The sequence below is a fragment of the Peromyscus maniculatus genome, chromosome 22, assembly GCF_049852395.1.
Source record: "Peromyscus maniculatus bairdii isolate BWxNUB_F1_BW_parent chromosome 22, HU_Pman_BW_mat_3.1, whole genome shotgun sequence".
Classification (NCBI taxonomy): domain Eukaryota; kingdom Metazoa; phylum Chordata; class Mammalia; order Rodentia; family Cricetidae; genus Peromyscus; species Peromyscus maniculatus.
In genome coordinates this window covers 31311488-31332844 of record NC_134873.1, presented here as the reverse complement: position 1 = coordinate 31332844, position 21357 = coordinate 31311488, and the positions used below count along the sequence as shown (strand labels likewise).

General features: G+C 54.7%; 1 protein-coding gene across 3 annotated transcripts in view; it reads left to right on the top strand.

The window, feature by feature from the left end:
- Nucleotides 1–21021, top strand: part of Atp6v1c2 (ATPase H+ transporting V1 subunit C2) — a 39676-nt gene extending 18655 nt beyond the window's left edge. For 2 of the 3 annotated variants that reach the window (XM_015995523.3, XM_076559050.1), the window contains exons 5-14: nt 4803–4897; nt 7926–8017; nt 10817–10915; nt 11443–11511; nt 14622–14714; nt 14818–14911; nt 17380–17511; nt 18318–18415; nt 20473–20605; nt 20784–21021. In XM_015995523.3, coding sequence (XP_015851009.1) covers nt 4803–4897; nt 7926–8017; nt 10817–10915; nt 11443–11511; nt 14622–14714; nt 14818–14911; nt 17380–17511; nt 18318–18415; nt 20473–20605; nt 20784–20873 — 995 coding nt within the window. In that variant the 3' untranslated portion in view covers nt 20874–21021. The remainder of the gene's footprint in view (nt 1–4802; nt 4898–7925; nt 8018–10816; nt 10916–11442; nt 11512–14621; nt 14715–14817; nt 14912–17379; nt 17512–18317; nt 18416–20472; nt 20606–20783) is intronic. The other variant, XM_015995525.3, reaches the window with a different exon arrangement.
- Nucleotides 21022–21357: the final 336 nt, after the last annotated feature.

Sequence of the window (21357 nt, the reverse complement as noted above, 5' to 3'; positions counted from 1 at the left end):
TCTAGGTTCTTAGCTTTGCCGGGTGCCTTTTGCTTTGGTTTGTCTTTGCCACCAGCTGTGCGGAGCATGGTAACATCTAGACCCATGCGAATCCGGCAGAAGCAGAGCAGACACACACGTGTCTGGCTTAGGCTGCAGAAGACCTGTCTGGCTAGCCTGGCATTGGACTGCCGCCTGTGCGGTCATAATCCTGTACGCTGGCAAGGCCTTGGCTTGGTTTTTCAGATGAAGTCATTGTTGCTCAAGAGACAGCTGCCTGTGGGGAGTGTGTTTGAAGAGGGCAGGAAGGCTGGGGTGGCGGAGGCCACTCTGGAGTAAGATTCCTGCCCAAGGTATGGACAGGGAAGGGGCTTTCAGGTTGTGATCTGGAGGAAAGGTTAGACCTGAGAGATGAGCGAGGAGGAAGAGTGCGTAGCCACCAACCCAGAGGCCTACTGAGACCACTGTCAGCCTCTGGGTGCCCCTGGGAGCTCACAGGCTGCAGGGAGAGAGACCCACAGTGCCCTGCACCCTGCAGCAGGACATGCCTTCCTAAGAGTGAAAGCCACGGCGCCCTTGGGTTTGGCATAAAGAGCAGAGCTTGCTCTGCAGTGTGTCTCTGCTAATCAGCCTGTAGAAGGTGAATTCCCATGGCCGTCTTGGCTGTGATGAGCATGGCTGTCAGTGTCTTGAGCATTCTACGGAGTGCTTGGTTCTGTGGGGTCCTGTGATGGGCTCTGGAGACCCGGATGTTGGAGGAAGTCAGTTAGAGCAGCCTTGACTGTTCAGAGCATCTGGGAGAGCGGTTGAGGGGTTGAGTCCTCCTTGGCCTGGGTGGAAAGGGCTCCAGGATGCTGGAGGTGACGGGGAGGGTGGAGAGGGGGTGCCCCTGAAGACACATCACCCTGACATCTGTCCTGGCTGCTAGTTCCTCACTTTCAGGGAAGGCTTGAGGTCACCAGAGGGAGGTCTCTCTCTTGCCCGATGCTCCCTTAACAGTTCACATTGCTGTCTCTTGAGAGGCCTCACGTGGCCTTGTTTAGGTTTTGGGGTCATGGGAATGACAAAATTTGTCCTAATGTCAAAACCTGTACTAGTACCAATTGGACCGCCATCACAAATTGCACACACGAGGAGGCTTCCACAACACTGTCTCACTCTATGGCCCCGGCTGGCCTGGAACTCACTATGTAGTTCAGCCTAGGCTCAGATTCAAAGCGAACGTCCTGCTTTAACCTCCCGAGAGCTGAGGATAGGGTTGTGCACCACCACACCTGGCCAGGGGTTTCAGGTTCTAATGGAGGACTGTGCCGTTTATGGGCAGTCATGTCTGTGTCGTCACAGTAATCTTTCCTTGGCTGCATGTGGGGAGGCAGTGAGCGTGGGCAGAGTGCTCCGATGTCCCCTTTTCATGAGCACAAATCCCACCAGCCCCACCCCCACCCCCCACTCTGACCGCATCTTGTCACAGGCCAAGGTGCTGTGTAAATTCTAATGCCAACGTGGTCAACATCCAACAGAGGTTCTCTCGGGAGCCTCTGCCAAGTTCATGCACTCCGGAGAAAAATCAGGAGTGTGGATCTGGGGGGGGGGGTTGGTGGAGGGGCGCACCTCCTTCCTCCTGCAGCATAGCTGGACCCTGACAGTTGGACATGATGGACAGAGGGACCAAGGACCCTCCTTTGTGATGGGCAGGGTGCTCCGTGTCATTTCTTCCTGCTGTGATGGCGCTTACATAACTTACTCTGTGCTGGAGTTTCCTTATGGAGATAATGACGCCCCTTACTAGGGCTGGAGAGTAGATCAGATGAGGTGATTCACATGTCCCGGCCCAAGGTGAGCCGCAGGGCCACAGCTCCTGCTGCCTGGCACACTGTCACTGTTATCTTAAGGCATCCCTGCCTGCTAGGTAGGAGGGCCACTTCCCTCTGAATCTCCTTTGGTTTCTGTCTTTCTTTTGGGGATTAGTGCATCCACCCGTCAGAGTCGGCCTTGCCTCAAACTGAATTCATCCTCTCTGCCCCATGGTCCCCAGGTTAATGACTGTCCTTCCCTCCACTTGGCCGCCCAGCCTAGGAATGTGGGTGTCACCTCATGTCCTGTGTGTCACTGTCCCTCCATCCTGTCCCTCCTTTCTGCTCTGTCCCGGCTTTCCCCTCTCCCTCATCCTTGCTGGCTTCTGTCCACCCCCAACACGGGCTCTCCCACGCTGTGCTCCTGTCCTGTCTCCATGACCATCCAGTTCCAAGCATGGAGGTCCGGATGTGACCTCACATCTGGGCTCCCAGCTCCTGCCCACCTCCCTGCTCCATCAGCTTCATCTAGACTCCTAACACCCTCCCCCAGTGCGGCCACCCGCCCTTCTGACACTTGGCACTCACAGCCACACGGACAGCCTCTGTCTGTCAGCTTCTTCGGGGTCCCTGTCCAATTGTAGCCCCGGTGGCTTCCCTAGGAGTCTGGGATTGTCTCTCCCCACTGCTTACCTGACTGTCCCTGGCACACAGGTGAGCACTTGAGGCTGGGTGGGAAGGGCATGTGTCCTGGATTCCCAACAGCAGGGAGCCAGACTCCATGCAGGTGAAGGTGACTGTTAGGAGGACCAGGGCAGGCTCTTTCCATGTGCGTAAGGACACACATAAACAGGGAGGGGCTGCATGTGCAGAACCTGTGGTGTGAAATCCCACCTTGGAAAGTGGCTGTTGTATACCTGTCATTCCAGTTACTCGGAGACTGAGGCAGGAGTTCAAGGCCAGCCTGGACCACATCTCAAAAGACAAAAAAGCCAGGCTGTGGTGGCCCACGCCTTTAATCCCAGCACTGGGGAGGCAGAGGTCTACAAAGCAAGTTCCAGGACAGCTAGAGCTGTTGTACAGACAAACCCTGTCTTGAAAAACCAAATAAATAAATAAATAAATAAATAAATAAATAAATAAATAAATAAATAAATAAATAAATAAAATAAAAGCCAGGCAGTGGTGGCGCACGCCTTTAATCCCAGCACTCGGGAGGCAGGCAGATCTTTGTGAGTTCGAGGCCAGCCTGGTCTACATAGTGAGATCCGGGAAAGGCACAAAGCTACCCAGAGAAACCCTGTCTCAAAAAAAAAAAAAAAAAAAAAAAAAGACGAAGAGGAAAAAACAGGTGGGGGATGAATGAAGGAGAAACAACATGCTTCTATGGTACTCTCTGGATATGTAGAGTATAAGAATAATTAAGCCTTTAATCTTACCATTTGGAAGAGAGAGGCAGTGGATCTCTGTGAGTGTGAGTACAGCCTGGTCTACATAGCGAGTCCTAGGCTAGCTAGCAGTAGACAGTGAGACACCATCTCAAAACAAAACCAGCAGGCCCTCAAGAGGTGAGTGGTCTGACCACTTTCTCAGGTAGGGACACTGACTCAGTTCCTCTCTTCCTTGGGATCTGGGACTCAAGCCAGTGTCCTGGTTTTATTTGAGATTAAAAAACAAACAAACAAACAAAACCCAAAACCAACAAAAGCGACTTCGAGAGAGGAAGGGTTTGTTTTGCTGACAATTTGAGGTCACAGTGTCTCACTGGAGCAAAGTCATGGCAGAAACTTGGAGCAGCTAGTCATGTCTACGGTCAAGAGCAGAGGGAAAAGAATCCATGCATACTTCTTATGTTCAAGTTCCTCCCCACACTTACCCAGCCGAGGGAATGGTGCTGCCCACAGTGGGCTGTGTCTTCCCACATCAATTACTCAATCAAGATGATCTCCTAGAGACACGGCCACAGGCCAGCCTGATCCAGACAGTCCTTCGCTGACTCGCTTCCCCGTGACTCTAGATTGTGTCAGTGGACAGCTAAAACTAAGCGTCACAGGATGGTGGCGCACACCGTTAATCCCACCACTGGAAAGCAGAGGCAGGTGGGTCTCTGTGAGTTCAAGGCCAGCCTGGTCTACAGAGCGAGATCCAGGACAGCCAGAGGTACACAGTGAGACCCTGTCTGAAACAAACATACAAAAAAACCAAACCAAACCAAAAAAAACCACCCTAAAGATCACAATCAGCCAGGCTCCTTGGACTGAAATACGTCAGTCCAATTGAACCACTCTCCGCTCCTTCTGTTCTTATACTGCACAGCTGGCTGGGGCAGGCAGGAACATCCTTCTTTGCAGGGGAATTGGTTTGGTTTTGGTGAAAACATTGGTGTATTCTGTTTACTCTAGACTTCAACAGGGACACACACTGAATGATGCCCATGGCTCCAGGAGAGAAACCTAGTGACAAGCACGTTCCTGGTGTGGCTGAGCTGGGAGATGTCTTCTTTAAGGATGATGTGGTTAACATTGCCTTGCTCTTGTTGGGGCTCAAGAAGCAGGGAGACTATTCCCCCCAGCGGGTGGCACCCGGGACAGGCCATGGCTGGGTGGTTGGGGGCCTGGTTTGATGTTTTCTGCTGTGCCTCTTGGATGCCTCAAAACAGACTGGCGATTCAGCTGGGGAGGGAAGGTCAAGCAACTATCGAGGGTGGAGAAGTTACCAATGGTCACAGAATGTCACCTTCTTGGTCCCCACCTCTAGAAAGAGCAGGCTTCCTGGCAAACTCCAGGTGGAGGCTGCCGCAGGAGAACATGCAGCTCATAGTATACAGTGCCCTTCCCTCAGCTCTGGAGTGCATGATGGCGAGCTGATGCTTCCCACTGGCTCCGAACTGCTCCCACGTGGAGCATGTGCACTTCCAGAGCCCGGGCCCATCCTCCAACTTCTCCCTGACTGCTTCTTTGGTGTGAGCCACAAGCTCTGTTTGTCTCCCCTGGCTTGTCTCTGGGTTCGAGTTCATCTTTGCTCTTCCAGTTGACCTGACATCCTTCGTGACGCACTTCGAGTGGGACATGGCCAAATACCCTGCCAAGCAGCCACTGGTGAGCGTGGTGGACACACTGGCCAAGGTGAGGAGAGTCTGCCTGGAGACATCTGACCGTCTGGGATGACATACATGGCGTTGGGACTCCCACAAGGTAGAAGGCAAAAGGCTGGGATGCCAGCCCTGTGAGTGACCCAGGGTAGGTCCCCCTTACCACGTCCTGGGTAAGGTTAGAATCCAGGAGAGACCTGTGTGCTCTTGTCCCCTGTCCCTGTCACCCAGAGACCTGGCTGTAATCTCACAGGAGAGCTCTGAGGCACTTCATTTCACTTCCCTACCATGATTCAAAAGCTGTGATGGGAAGACATAGTCTTGTTCCCACCTACCATGTGCTTGGGGACCCAGTGCCCCTTAGATGATTGATGGTTAATTGACTGATTTTTTTGTGGTACTGGATGTGGAACCCAGAGCCTTTCACATACTAAGCATTCTGCCACAGCCCTCTTTTAATTTTTAATTTTGAGATAGGGTCTCACTAAGTTGCCCAGGCTGACCTTGTACCAATTCTATAACTCAAGCTGGACTTGAACTTCTGATCCTTCTGCCTCAGCCTCCTTAGTAGTTGGAATTACAGGGTTTGGGCACCAGGCCCAGATCTCTTGGGAAATGATTTGCAAAACCTCATTGCTTTAGAAGACTTAGAAGCCCCACCCGTTAGTCACTTTGTGCCAACTCATCCCCTAAGTGCCTTGTGACAACAAACCAGCCCTGTGACAGGGTGCCATCTACTAAGCCATGGTCTCCGGCTCATATGGGATACAAGCCTCCTAGCACAGGGATCTGCAGGGACAGTGTGGGCATCCCATAGCCATGGTGACTTCTAGGTGCCCTCACCATGGGTGAGGGTTGACTGTGCTGCCCTATTGCTGGTGCATAGAGAACCCCTTATATATCGTGTCTCCGGCTGGCCCAGTGGCTGGGGAGATCCCAGCTCTGTGCTGAACAAAGCTGCCCTGTTCCCTAAGAAGCTGTACTTCCCCGAGGGCCGTAGGCAGGTCAGGGCAAGAAGGGTGAGTCCTTTCCTCCCTCAGGTCTCTTGGGAATCCGGGTGTGGCTCCTTGGGCTTACCTGCCCTCCCAAGACAACCAGGCAGAGGTTCTCAAAGGTGCGTCTAGCAAGGGCAGCTCAGGGCATTGTGCCAGGTATGGCTTTCAGGAGAGCATCACGCAAGTCCGCCAATGAGCCAGAGAACACAAGATTTTTGTGAGGCCAGGCATGCCAACTCGGGGTTCTGAGTCCCGGGGACGCTGGACCTGGCTTGGGGGAGCTGGAGAGGAGCATTGGCTGTCCTCTAGTCCTGGGTACCCAAATGCACAGTTATTGAAGCAGTGCTCTGGGAGGGGATGTGGGTCAGGAGGTCAAATCCCACAAGCTGTGCAGCGCGCACGGCTCCACTCTCCATCCCAGGGAACCGGCTCCTGCAGGCTAGCGGGACAGGGGTTGGGGAAGACTGGATCTTCAGTCCGCGCTGCCCCGGGAGCTCGTGCGTCAGCCCCAGCCTCGCTTTGTTCTTCTGAGGTGGCTTAGGGCTTTGTACAGCTTGTCCAGCACATTGTCCTGCAGTCCCATGGTGTGGCCGCACCTTGAGTGTGGCGTGTGGTGTGGTCCAAGGGTCCGGCACAGCGGTGCAGCCTAGTTATTCAGTAGGATATCATCAGTGCGGGAAACCCCTCAAGGCACACGGATCTCTGTGGAGCGGTTTTTTGTTGTAACGTCCCGGGAACATGCTCCTCTTTGGATGTCTGTTCTGAGAACTTAAACTGAGAACTTGCACAGAATACTGGGTTTCATCTCATGCTTCTCCACATCTCCCCCATCAGAGAGAGATATGCATGGCTCCACGGTATGGGCACTCCCATCACATGCCACTGCCAAACTGGAGGCAGAGGCATGGCCAGACGGCTTGTGTTTTGGGGTCACAGACTCTGAAGCGCTCACCACTGCCTGTTAGCTGACATGCATCCATGCGTGATCCAATACACAGCCACCCGTTCGTGGTTACAGCTGCAGGGTGGTGCTCACTGTCATGCTGTGTCTTTGCGGGGCCAGGTCTGCTGAGCCCTTGGAGGACAGAACTGTCTTTAAATGACCACAGAGCTCAGCCCCTGGGAGGGACTCCCTGTGGCTCTGACTCACCTGCTGCCTTCTGGCCTCAGAAAACATATTTACCACCATCTTCTTGAACTGCTCTTCACTGTGGCCAGCTGTCCTTGGGGCCTTTCTAAGATGACTTTCCTCCCCCTGTTGAGAAGCTGGGGAGCCCGAGGCAGGAGGCAGAGGTGTTCAGTTATTGTGCCCTGCGGGTTAGGAAGAGGCTGCCATCAAGCCCGGAGAGGTGGATGATTGGGAGGCTGAGCGTGGAAAGTCAGCAGGGAAGACCTCTAGCAGAGGTACCCAGGGCCGGGAAGTTCAGCATCCCTTGTTGGGAAGGAGCCCAAGCTAGTGTGTGACTCTGGCCAAGCTGTGTGGCTGGTGCCTTAGTACCTGTAAGGTTGTCTCCACCCACTTCCCCGAGTGGGGACTGACTGTGAGGTCCAGGTGCAGAGGGTGGGGGTGGGGGTGGGGTTGGGAGAGTCGGGAGGGAGACAGGTGGGGCCACCCGGTGAGTCTCAGGAGGGTTGCTGTTTTTCTTTTGTTTCTTTGTTTCTTTATCCTGAGACAGGGTTTCATGAAGCCTAGGCCTCAACTTGGCTATATAGCTAAGGATGATCTTGAACTGATCTGCCTGTCTCGGGCTCCCAAGTGCTGGAATTACAGGAATGAGTCCCATTGGCTGGGACACTCACTGTGTTAAGTGTCCCAAAGATGCTTGGGCAGATTTTTTTTTTTTTTTTCCGAGACAGGGTTTCTCTGTGTAGCTTTGCGCCTTTCCTGGAACTCACTTTGTAGCCCAGGCTGGCCTCAAACTCACAGAGATCCGCCTGCCTCTGCCTCCCAAGTGCTGGGATTAAAGGTGTGCGCCACCACCCGGGCCACTTGGGCAGATTTTGAAGAGGTTCACTAACTCTTCAAGGTCACCAGGAACATCTCTCTCCCCCCCCGCTTCCTCCCAGCAACTGGCACAAATCGAGACAGACCTGAAGTCCCGTACAGCCGCGTACAGTGTTCTGAAGGCCAACCTGGAGAACCTGGAGAAGAAATCCACGTGTGTACTGCACCCATTGCCTTCTCTGTGCATGTATCTGGTGGGGTGGGGTGGGGTGGGGTCCTCTACTCTGCCCTTCCCGTGACGGTGGCCCTTGAGCCGGGTGGACACTTGGGGCAGATGAAGAGGACAGAGCCGGGCAGGGTGGCCACCCCGTCTGTGAACACGGAGGAGGAGCATGATGTTGCTTCCTGCTTGTTCCTTCTTTCCTTCTGTCCCCACTCCTTACCCAGGGTGAGGCTCCGGGGAGCCTGCTCAGGCCTCTCTCTGCATCTGCTCTTCAAGGAGGGCAGGCAGGATGGGATGGTAGAGCCCAGACCTCTTCAAGGGGCAGAAAGGATCATGGGCAGCAGCGTGCAGGGGACAGTGGCGGGGCCTCAGCCGCCCTGGCTGTCCGCTGGAGAATGGATTGATTGTTCAGGCCCCCGACAGACCAGGCTCCATGGTGGTCAAGACCATCGTGGCGGGATCAGTTTTGGGGATGCTAGTGAGCAACCCGGGAGGAACGGGTGGTAAGGAGCCAGGCACGCTTCCGAGTGAGAGTGGGGGGCGTGGGGGGTGGAGAGGCCCAGCAAGCATGAAGTGGCCCCAGCACTCACCTCTAGATCCCGAGTCTGAGTCCAGAAAAGCAGAGTGGCCCAGTTGCCCTCCCTCTGGTCTCTCTTATTTAAGCTTCCCTCTTAAATCTTCCCCGGGCCAGCTTTTCTACTCATAAAACGAAGACCATTCCTAATCTGAAAACCCAAAAGGAAAATTGCTTCAAAACCAGAAACGTTTGAAGCATCAACATGATTCCTTAAATGGAAAGTCCCACCGCGCAGCTATGACACTGTAGATATAACCAACCATCTTATTAAATAAGAAACACAGAACCAATGTAAAAGAGAAAGCCAAGAGGTCAGAGCTCAGAGCTAAAATCTCACCCTTCCTCCTGCGATTGTCCCAGCTTCCCGAAAGAGAGCTACTTCCTGTGTGTATGTCTTTACATAGTCTTTCTGTTCTGCCTTCTCATTGGTTGTAAACCCAAACACGTGACTGCCTCATCACTGTCTGTATGTACGGCCCCCCAGGTCTTAAAGGCGTATGTCTCCAATGCTGGCTGTATCCTTGAACACACAGAGATCTACCTAGCTCTTCTACCAAGTGCTGGGATTAAAGGCGTGCGCCACCACCACCACCACGCTCTTGCTATGGTTCTAATAGCTCTGACCCCCAGGCAACTTTATTTATTAACATACAATCAAAATCACATTTCAGTACAATTAGAATACCACCACATTGACACAAAACACTAAATTCGCCACGTAAGCAAGCTTCCCTGCAGGGTCTTGTATGAGTCCTGTATGAAGCCAATGGGTTTCTTCTGCTTTTGACTTGTGTCCTCCAATAAAGCACTCAAATGAACAAAAGGATCCCAAATCCAAACAGATTAGGAATGCGGAAGCTGCCGTCCGTCAGTGGGGGTGGGGTGGGGACACACAGATGGCCCGAGCTTAGAAAGTCGGTTTCGGTTGTCTGGCTCCGTCTTAGGGTAACTGGACATGAGCAGGGATGGATTTGAGTAAGGTGGCCACAGTCTGGTGGCCGTCGAGGTGGATCGGCGGGTAAAGGTGCCTACCACATGCAGGATGACCTGAGTTCAGTCTCGGGTTCTCACCTGGCAGGAGGAGAGAACTGACTTCTGCAAGTTGTCTTCTGATCTCCACAAATGTGCTCCTACACACACACACACACACACACACACACACACACACACACACACACACACACCCCACCACCAAGTAAATAAATAAAAAGTGTAATTCGAGAATTGGGACTTCAGCGGGTGACTGGTCCAACCTCCTCTCCCCTACGGTCTCTGGTTCCTCCTCCTTCACCAATCAGAAGCCGACTCCCTCTCCTGTTTATTCTTTTGACGTACATTTTAAAGCACCCACGATATCCTCAGGCTCTATAGACCTAAAGCAAGGGAAACCATTTCTACACTTGGAGAGTCACGGTTACTCAATCAACAAACCCGTGACTTTGTTGCTTTGGGCTGGGTGCGCTAAGTCTCCTAGCGGGATGATGTGCTTGCTGTGGTGACAGGGTGGCTGTGCCTAGGGTCCCTCTGGAGGGGGTCTGCCGGCCTTTGTCCATGACCTCACAGCTGCGGGTGGAGCAGACACCTTGGGAAGATGGGGTTTCTCTCTTGCCTTTGGGGCTTTGCCTTTGACTCTGTGCTTGGGAACTTGGAAGCAGTGGGCTAGCATTGCTTCACGCTCTGGGGGCTGTCTGGCTCGGACTCCGCAGCGTGGGGACCCACCATGTTGTGGTAGCTGCATGCTGTCCACGCTCTTCATCTGAGCCAGGGCTGGCGGCATCGACAGAGCCACTTCAGGTGAGTGTCCTCAGCTGCTGGACTGAACGGCCCGTAAGGTGACACACAGAGCTAGCTCTATCTAGGCCTATCTGTCCCATGCCACTCGGAGGCCTGGCTGCTTTGATACTTGAATAACTTTAGCTGCCTGCCACCTGAGGTCCCCTCCCAGCACCTGAGCTGGCATGTGAGGACAGTGCAGGTCACTGAGGTGTTAGATTCAGCAGCCCCTTGAGTGACAGGCGCTTTGCCAGTTTCCCTGCCCCAAGAGGGAACAGGAGGTAGCTCGCTTACAGTTAGGCTGTACCTGGCTCTGGCAGCAGACAGCTTGGAGGCTCCCCTGAGCCTGCTCCATGTCCTGCTGTTCGTCTGGACTCTATAGGCATGCGGGGTCAGCGAGCCTCTCTGCTGGGCTTACCCCTTGTCCCTCTGCCTTCCAGGGGGAATCTCTTCACTCGGACACTGAGCGATATCGTCAGCAAGGACGACTTTGTGCTTGATTCGGAGTATCTCATAACCTTGCTGGTCATCGTTCCCAAGTATGTGGATAGGAAGAGGGTGGGTGTGCCCTGCTCAGTGGAAAGTGAGGTGGGCCCCTTGTGCCCTGCTGGCCCCAGGTCAGCAGACATGGCTGCTCAGGGCCCATGGAGGGCCGCTGTCTCCACAGGCACAGGACCAGGGAGATGGCTGTGACAGTGTTTATTGAGCACCTATGTTGTGCCCACAAGAAGCCTGAGAGCTCTATTGTTCCTTTTGACCTAAGGCTACAACGGTCATTCCTCTGGTCCCAGGTAACCTGGGCCAGAATCAGACACTTATTAGTGAGCTTCAAACATACCGGCACCTGAGCTCTCCACATGGGGACCTTCTGGAAGACCTGGGGCTCTTGCACGCAGACTGCGCTCAGCACGGCACTGGGCAATAATAGCAGGAGCTTTGGGGATGTTAGGGACACTCCCCGATTATACCTCTTGCCTTTCAGTCTTCGGGAGAAGGTGCAAACAGTTTCCTGAGACAATAGAAGTCCTTTCTTTCCAAAGCACTCAACAGTTCTGTGTCCTCACAGGTCAAGCTATGTACAGTGGCAGAGGACATATGAGTCCCTATCCGACATGGTGGTCCCTCGGTCAACCAAGTAAGTGAGACCCAGCTTGGTCGACGTCCCCAGAGGGGAGTGTATGGATGTTCTCGGAGCACCAGACACATGCCAGGGTGGGGCGCCTCCCAGCACCATACCTATGCATTGAGTCCCTGTGGGCTGGAATTCCTTCTCGCCGATTGGGATATATTCCTGTCTGCCATTGTCCTTCAAAGCTCCAGTTTCCTGTCCCATGTGTGCCCCCCGCCCCGTGCCCAGGAAGGCTGTGATGGCTGCTTCCGGCAGAGTCTCTGTGTTCTCTGCCTGCTCTGTGTTCTCTACCAGACGTCCATTCTGCCCCACCTAAGGGGGAGCGGCATGGAGGTTGTCCAGCAAATGCCCGAACAGAAGGACAGCCTAGGGCTGGCCACAGAGTCTGAAGAGGGAGGAGAGTCTCGGTGTGTGGCCATTTGGGGTCAGGACAGGAACACGTGAGCACTGCAAAAAGGATGGATAAGACTGGGTCGGATCTGTGTCTGCCATGGAAAACCAGCCCTGCAACTCCACACATCAGAGCCCGCTTTGAGAAGGAGCAAACGTTGGTTGTTGGCAGGTGGTTCAGTCACTGTTTTACTGTTGTGAGGGAGACACCAGGACCAAGGTAACTCTTACAAAAGAAAGCATGTAACTGGGGGCTGGCTTACTGTTCCAGAGGCCTAGTCTATTTTCATCATGGCAGGGAGCGTGGCGTCACACATGGCGCTGGAGCAATAGCTCGGAGCTATATCCTGATCCGCAGGCAGAGAGCCAGAGCCAGAGCCAGAGATAAGAGATAGACAGAGAGAGAGTGAATGCACAACTACGCCTGATGAGGGCTTTTGAAAACCTCAAACCCATCCCCAGAGACACACTCCCTTCTACAAGGCCACACCTCCCAATTCTTCTCAAATAGTGCCACTTTCTGGTGACTGAGCATTCAAATAATATGAGCCTACGGGGGCCATTGTTATCACCACCGCAGGTATACGGAGAACCACGCCATTTGTCTAGAATCAAACCAAGTCAAAACAAAACAAAAATGTGTGACAGGAATGTCCCATTGCCTGCACTATAATACAGTTCACAGCAGAGACACAGGGGCCATAGAAATGAGGAAAACCACCTACAGGGTCATTGTGATAAGGAGTCATGAGTCTCGTTCAGCGGGGCAGGGCCTAGGGGACTGTTAACTGTGTGAACTTGTTTGCGGTCCCAAGTCATGCGTCTTTATGTGTGCCATAAGGGAAATTTTAGAATGAGCCGCAAGTAACATGAGCTCAGTTATCTGCCCTACCACACTGCACCCAGAGCTGCCCACCTCACCTCACCCCACCCTACCTCACCCCCCCACCCCTGCCTCATCCCACCTCCCCCATGTCATTTCATCCAGCCTCACTCCACCCCATCCAGTCCTACCCTACCTACTCCATCTGTCTCATTCCATCCCATCCCACCTCACTCACCCCTGCCCATCCATCCTGTTCTACCCCATCCCATCCCATCCCACCCATCCCATCCTACCCTCCTACCTTGTCCCACCCACCCTCATCCATCCCATCCCATCCCATCCCATCCCATCCCATCCCATCCCATCCCATCCCATCCCATCGCACCCATCCCATCCCATCCTACCCTCATACCCTGTCCCACCCACCCTCATCCATCCTGTCCCACCCCACCCTATCCCATCCCATCCCATCCCATCCTACCCTACTCTGTCCCACCCCACCCTCACCCATCCCATCCCATCCCATCCTAGCTCCCTTCCTATCTCAACCCATTCACTCTTGAGGCCTTGACCTTGAGGAACATGCTACTAACTCCTAGGACACGGTCACCAGGAGCTAAATTGAGGGGTTGCAAGGAATAGGTTAGTCACAGGCTAAGATCTTGGGGGAGGTAGAGCTTGAAGAAGAGGTACATCTTTGGTGGGCAGGTAGCACCAGTCAGGAGCTGCCTGGTAAACAGGTTTCTTCTGTTCTTAAGGATTGCCTCTGGGGTCCTTTTGGGAGGATCCCTGTCTTAGTTAGGGTTTTATTGCTGTGAAGAGACATCATGACCACTCAACTCTTATAAAGGGAAACATTTAAACGGGGCTGGACTACAGTTCAGAGGTTTAGTCCGTTATCATCATGGCAGAAAGCATGGTGGCGGGCAGGCAGACATGGTGCTGGAGAGATAGTGAGAATTCTACCTCTTGACCCACAGGCAGCAGGAGACTACCACAACAGGCCTAGCTTGAGCATATGAGACCTCACAGCCCGCCTCCACAGTGACACACTTCCTCCAACAAGGCCACACCCACTTCGACAAGGCCACACTTCCTTACAGTGCCGCTCCCGATGGGCCAAGCATTCAAACACGAGTCTATGGAGGGGCCATTCCTCTTCAAACTATTCCATTCAGCTTGGCAGGATGCTGGGCCGCAGAGCAGAGACCTCTGGCCCTTCATGATAAAGAGAGACTGAGAGCCTGCACCAACCATTCTGGAAAGGGCTGGAGCACAGGGGCAGTTCCTATGGGTGTGGGCCCTGAGACACCGGAGAGGTGATCTGACAACCGGGCATGCCTAGGCCCCCAAGACTTCTTGCTTGTCTCCGTGTTGCTGGGGATGGTGACTCCATGCTGGCACATGCTGGCAAGCACATATCCAGCCAGGGCTTCATGATATCAGAAGTGGAGTGGCTTCTGCCACTGACCTCACTGGAACCTGCACAGCCAGCGGCGGTGTCAGGCCCAGTGGAGGTGGGGGCTGGGGGGTGGGGAGGGTAGGAGGTGGGGAGGGTAGAGGGGGGGCTGGATCACTCAGCCCAGCCATTTGAGGAGCATGGGACAGAGCAGATCCGCCCTCCCTGTCACTCCCAACCAGAGGCTGGAGCTTCCAGGGCTGAGCCTGGAAGGGTGGGTGCTGGGGGCCGGACCTAGGAAGCTGTCAGGACACCCTTGGTTCCCAGCCCCTGGTGACTGACACAGACCCAAGCATAGGCCACCAGGCCCAGGGGATCTGACTCTGCCCATGGGGACGGCCTCCCGAGACTGAAGAAGAGCTCCTCTTAGCCTAGCTTCAGCCCAGAGCCTGGAGTGGAGCGACCCTAGGTCATCCAGCCGACAAAACGCTTCTCCTCTAGACTGATCGCCGAGGACAAAGAGGCCGGCCTCTTCACCGTGACTCTCTTCCGCAAAGTGACTGAAGATTTCAAAGTCAAAGCCAAAGAAAACAAGTAAGGACGCGGGCCCCGGGCTCCTCCGGGTTTGGTGGGAGTCCCCAGGGAGAATCTGCCTTGACCAGGTTCTCAGTGACACCTATAGCTGCTTTTTTTGAAGGTTCATTGTCCGGGAATTTTACTACGATGAAAACGAAATTAAAAGAGAAAGGGAGGAGATGAACAGGTTGCTGTCCGATAAAAAACAACAGTATGTGAGTACCAGGGTGTGGGCGGGGCCCTCTAGACAGCCGAGACGCACCCCCAGTGTCCTGGGGGCCAGAGTCCACTCCTCGGTCTCACTGTCCCATCACCTGGACTTGTGCCGTCAAGGCACATGTGGGTTCAGATGGCATATGTCCCGAGCCCCGCTCCGGGACGAGGCTCACAACCACCCGGATCGCGGTCCTTTCTGGAAGGGCTTGTCTGATGCACAGTAGATGAGATGCTGAAATGTCCCCTGGCCAGGGGATCACCCTGGGCTTTGCCCCAGGGGTCAGCCAGAGCAGGGGGGCACCAGGATGAAGGATCTGTGGCCGGAGTGGATAGTGTCAGCGACTCGGAGATTGTACAGCCCCTGGTTTCCCTGTCGCCCATGACTGCAGATTTCAGGGCGTCAGCGGCACCTGTGTTTACCTTTCCTCTCCTGTGCTCTTAGCAGAGTGGGTGCTTTCGCCCAAGACACTCTGGCCACGGGCACTTAGAAACTGTGTGGAGAGGTCAGCCTCCACGCCTGGGGCGAAACTGAGTGTCTGGCGTTGAACTGGGAACCTTCCGTTCTGGGAACATCACCGCCGGGCTCTGCAAAAGTCTCTTCCAGACTGGCGTCCAGGAACGGCAGCGCCGGCTCAGCCCTGCACTTACTTTCAAGGCGCTGGCCGGGGTGCGTGTTCCCAGCTGTGAAGGGAGGGCTTCCTCAGGAAAGGAGAGTGCCCTTGAGTCCCCAGAGGAAGGCCTGTGTACTCACAGCTGTGGTGCGTGCCTGGGAGGGCAGGGCCGCTGGGCTGGTACAGAACTTCACGCGTGGCCCAGCCCTCGCCCCAGGCTTCCTCCCACACTAGGCAGATGGCCTGCGCACACATCCCATCGGACCTTGCCGAGTGAGTGGCTTTTCTCACCCACCCACTGGGGAGTGAGCGTAAGCCACCGAGTTCCCCCGAAGCGGTTCGGTTCGTGGAACCTCCCCTGCCTGCTGTTTCCTTTCCGGAAGGGAAGGCCTGGCTGCTGAGGGCTCCTGGCGTTGGGTTGTCTATGCTGTTGTTTGTGTCTGAGAGAGGGTCTCATGTATCCCAGGCTGGCCTCTGACTCGATGTGTAATTGAGGGTGACACCTACGGAGCTCTGAGGTCATAGGTGTATGGTACAAGAGTCAGTTTCTATCTGGGGATGGAGCCTGGGTATTGTGCATGGTAGGCAAGTACTCTGCCAACCGAGCGACACCTTCACCTTTGGTCCATGTTGGAGAGTTCGAACGCCCCTCCCTGGAGCATAGACACATAGACACACACACACTTGCACGCACGCACGCACGCACGCACGCACGCACGCACGCACGCACGCAAGCATGCCATGTGTATACACTGAGCCAGCACCCACACGGCCCAGACCCACAGTCAACTGGTTCCTTGCCGAGGCTCCTGAAGATGCAAAGCCCGGCTGGAGGCCTGGGCCCTGAGCCTCTGAGGGTGCTCAGCCTTAGAGCAATGGCGTAGACATGGCACATTCTGGCAGGAGTGACAGTCACTAACTAGAACAGAAGCCCTGGGTGCCTTGCCTGACCTCAACCTCCTGGGACCCTGTCCGCCACACATGCCCAGCCTTGCCTGTAGGTGGGGCTCTTCCTGGATTGTTGCCTCCCTGGCTGAGTCCCTGCAGTATCCCCGGATGGGGCCAGCTTATGAGGGCCCTGCCTATAGACGATGTAGGACATTTGGCACCCACCCTGTTTATTGGGGTAACACAAGCAAGCCTGCCACCTTCTCTTGGGGCTCAGATTGCCGGCTGGTGGTGTCTTTACATGGCATAGATTTCGGCAGCCCCAGCTGCCCCAGAGAACCTGCCAGAGTCTCCTTGTGTGTGGGAAACAGCTCCTGGGAGACACTTAGGAGCCTCAGAGGGGCTCAGTGAAGACCGCCTCCACCACAGCACCCAGGGGACCTCTCCTGTTTGGTATTATTGAGAGTGGGTTTCAGCCAAGCACCCCACATCCTTTAGTTACTGGCCCGCTAGAGGCTAGGGACTGGGTTGCTCTGGGAACACACAGTTGAGTTACCCCGTGTTTTTCTACCCATTTGCAGACAGGGTGCTAAAGGGTGAAACGGCCTGGCTGCATGCCTGACTGATGTCCTGTATGTGACATGCTCAAGTGTTCCATGAACACCCCAGAGAGAGGGAGCTGTTCCTGAGTGTCAGGGTCCAGATGGACGAGCTCCGGAGGTCAGGGTAGTTCAGTAACACTTCCGGGAGTTCTTTTTGTCTGCTGCCGCTGGGGTCCTGACCCAGACAGGCACGTAGGTTTGTCTCCGTCCCTAGTGTCTGAAATCACAGGCCTTGTTCCCCCGCCACACCCTTCTCGGAGCCCGGACTCCAGAGCTTGATGGCACACGCTCTCCAGGCCATGAGAATTACTTGTGTTCATGATTCACGCTTGCCGAAAGATTAATAAATAATTTCTGTGCCTTTAGCAAACTTCCTGTGTTGCTCTTAAAAAGGGATCAGCCACCTACCGGGACCACAAGGTTAAGGTAACCCCGCTAGGTAACCCTGCTAGGCCCGCCGCGGGGCAGACCGACAGAGACAGAGAGGGCGAGGGTGAGGTAAGCACCCCCTGGGAACCCTGGGGGTCCCCCGGCTCAACGCGCTCGCCAGCTGAGGAACCAATCTTTGCATCTGCTGTCGTTTCCTGTGTGGCTTGTGAGGTCTGAAATTGGAGGAGGCCAGAATCCTGCCCTCCTAAATTTCATGGTCTTTCTGGAGTTGGCGCTCTAGGCAGGGAATGGGGCTTGTTGGCTGGCTGGGATGCCTGTGCTCTGGCTGACGGTGGCTGGAGCTGGTGTCTGGTGACGGGCAGGGCTCTGGCTGGAGGGTGGGCGGTTCGGAAGCTCGGCATTCCTCCCCGGCTGCCCTGGCTGGACCACCTCTGGCCTTGTCGAGCAACTGGAAAAGGGTCAGATGGGGGGCTGCCCCTGAGGAACAACCACATCAGACTCTGTAGCAGCAGCTACGGCCTAGATGAGGCTTGAAGAGCCACTGGCAGGAGCAGCGGGTAGATGGGTGGGCTGGGCCCTGAGGGCAGTGCCTTCCGATGAGGTGGGCTACTTGGCGGTGCAGTGTCGGACAAGAGCCTATCAGCTGCACGTGACAGTCTTGAGGTCAAGAGCTGTGGAACTTCCCACCCCTGGTCCGAGGTGGCCTCTCGCATGCACCGGTGGCTGCCCCTAGAGCGTCCCCAGGGCCAGGCACCTGCATGCAGTGGTCCTGAGCCTCCCCAGGCTCCCCTCTGCTTCTGTTGGCTCTGGGGCCTTTCTTCTGGTTGCAGGGCTTGCTCTGTATAATGAGAGCCCTTCCTTGGCCTTTATCAGGCGAGTGTCCGGAGGCTCACGTGGTTCTCCCGTCTCCGCAGGGACCCCTGCTGCGCTGGCTCAAGGTGAACTTCAGCGAGGCTTTCATTGCCTGGATCCACATAAAGGCCCTGAGAGTATTTGTGGAGTCTGTGCTCAGGTGCGTGGTGGGGATGCCGGGCTGAACAGCCTCGAGGGGCGGGGCCTGGAAGGGAAGCTCGGACGCTCCGTTCCCACCTCTCTTCTTGCCCTCCTGCCCTTTGCTTTCTGTGGCCATGTCTTAGGAATCTTCACTCCGTCAAAGGAATCCCAGTTGGCCATGTGTACCCCACTCTCCGGGGCTCTCTCTTTCCTACCAGACTCGTTTGTGTGCTCTGCATGCCTCACTTGTGTACCCCCATACAGGCCCTCTGTGCTATTCGAGGGCCCCAGTGGCTCCTGGGGGACGTCCCCAGACTAATTTCTCCACCCTCCAAGGGTGGTGGTCCTCACTAAAATAGGAAAGCCACCCATGCAAAAATTATTCGTTTTTATTTCCTATCATTTTAAAATTAAGTCACTGGAAAATTCAGAAACCGTAATTAAGCACAGGTGTGAATCCAAATCACTTGTCGGGGATGATGTGGAGCTCAGCGATTGAGCATTTGCCTGGCATGCATGAAGCCCCGAGTTCAGCCCTCAGCATCACAGAATAAACCACAAGCGCACACATCCCGGTGTGTGCTCATTTAGGTTTTTATGGTTCTGTTCCCCCCCAGCCCAAGTATTTAGTGTTCAGATACATATTATTCTCAATGTTTTCATGGAAAGGGAAACAAACAGTAAATGTTTTTCTAAAGGAGGGCGAAGGCCGAACACTGAATGACACAGGGCACTGGGTGTGCAGATTTGGCTCTCAAGGAGTGAGGGAGCTCACTCGTGTTAAATTGCAGCATTGTTAGTGGGACGAGGGCAGTGTGGAGGCCTGGGCCCAGAAGCAGCAGGACACCATCCAGTGGCTGACCTCATCACAGGGGTGGTGGGGGCCTTGGGGTGCCTCCTGGGCTGGCACCTTGAGGATGGGCAGTAGGAGAACTGGCTGGCCCTGCTGAAATCATGTCCTGGCAAAATGATGCTCTGAACTGTCACTGGAGGGTGAGCAGGATGGGGGTCACTGGCAGAAAAGCGAAAAGATCTGTAGGACTTAGGATGAGATGGCCCTGAAGTGTGGTGGCCCACGCCTATGGTCCTTGCACTGGGAGGTGAGGGGGCTGAGGCAGGAGGATCATCTAGTCTCTGGTCAGATCGGGTCAGAACAGCAAACAGCTGTGTCTAAATCAACAGGGCTATCCGCTCCCCCGGGCTTACCTGCACGTTAGAGCATCCCACTGGCCGGTACGGCACTTGCCTTGGGGAGGGCAGGTATGGGGGGGCCTCTCTGGCCAACCAAAGCAGAGGCACCAGAGGCCTCTGCAGATATAATGGAAGGCGGGGCCGTATTCCAGGGGTTCTTTGTCCACAGTAAAGACTGGGAAGGTTCGGGAGTGCACAGGATGGTGGCATCCACAGGTCCCAGCCGACTCACTTCCACAGCAGGCTCCAGGGAGGGAATTCTGCTGCCAGGTGACAGCAAGGCACCCAGGGACACCTGCCCGGGGCAGAGTTTGGACACACTGGCCGGGCACGGCTCAGTGACACACTTGAATAGTGTTCTGGAGTACAGGACAGCCCAGGCAGCGATGCTTGGGGAAATGATTGGGGCGATTTAAAATCTTTTCTACACACCCAAAAAACGGAGCAAGAGGAATACACCTCGACAGGACCTCTGCTCTCCTTTAGTGGACACGTGTGACAGCCGTATGGGGACCCGTACAGTTCAGAGCCGCGGCTTGTGCCACTGAGTATGCAAGGACCCAGCACAGGTGGCCCAGGCCACGGGCTCGTGGTTTCTGTCATAAGCTGCGACCTTCAGAAGTGGTCGGCAGAGTATGGAGACTTAGTGTCTCATTTCCAGCCTTTGGTTCCCTGGCCCAGTTACCTTTTTACAGCTTTGTTTTCTACGTTGAGTCAGCCAGTTACAGGCTTAACTCCACATGTGCATCACAAAGAGGCCAGAGGCTACAGGGTCCCCTGGAGCTGGAGTTACAGGCACCCGTGAGCCCCTGGCATGGGCCCTGGGCCTTTGGCCGTCTTGCTGGCCGTTACACTAAGCCCCACATGGTCTGTCTTGTCCGGCAGGTACGGACTTCCAGTGAACTTCCAGGCTGTACTTCTGCAGCCCCAGAAAAAGTCAGCCACCAAGCGCCTGAGAGAGGTGCTCAACTCCGTCTTCCGGCACCTGGATGAGGTCGCCGCAGCCAGCATACTGGATGTAGGTATTGTGGGGACCCAGGCGCACTGCCACCATACGCTTGCACGGAGTCACAGACTTCCAAGCAAGGGGGTGGGTGTATGGTGGTGGGGCCGCTGCACAGGACAGAATGTGTGTATGGCCGGAACCCGAGAGCTCCCTTAGAAACGAGAACCATCTTGCTGCTGCCCCCCCATAGGCGTCTGTGGAAATCCCTGGACTGCAGCTCAGCAACCAGGACTACTTCCCCTATGTGTACTTCCACATCGACCTCAGCCTTCTGGACTAGGTGGCCAGCCTGCCTCCCTGCAGCCTCAGACCATGCTCTAAGCCAGACAACCACGTCCTGCAGGATGCTGACTCACGAGATACTCACAGACGTTAGTTAAGAGTGTATTTATTTTTTTAAGTTACAATAAAATGCTCAGTTCTGAGTCTCTCCTTGTGTTTAACTAACTCCCAACTTTCTCCTGAGCGTTTTACAGTGAAATGCCTGTAACTTGGTCACCCACGAGGCTTTTGTCTTCGTGGGATTTCCAATGGGAGATTAGTGAGAATGTTGAAAACCTGAGCCTCATTGTCACTGGTGAAGCCCGAAGACAAGACTTTGGGGCATGAAATGCGGTTTTCACTTGGGACCAAGTTATCCACACAGAATCACGTCCTTGCCAAAAGGTCTTGTCTTCATTTAAAAAAAATTTTTACGGGGAGGTGATGATTGATGTGATGTCGTCTGTTCATAGGGTTAGTTTTCAGGCTAAATGTCAGGCTCC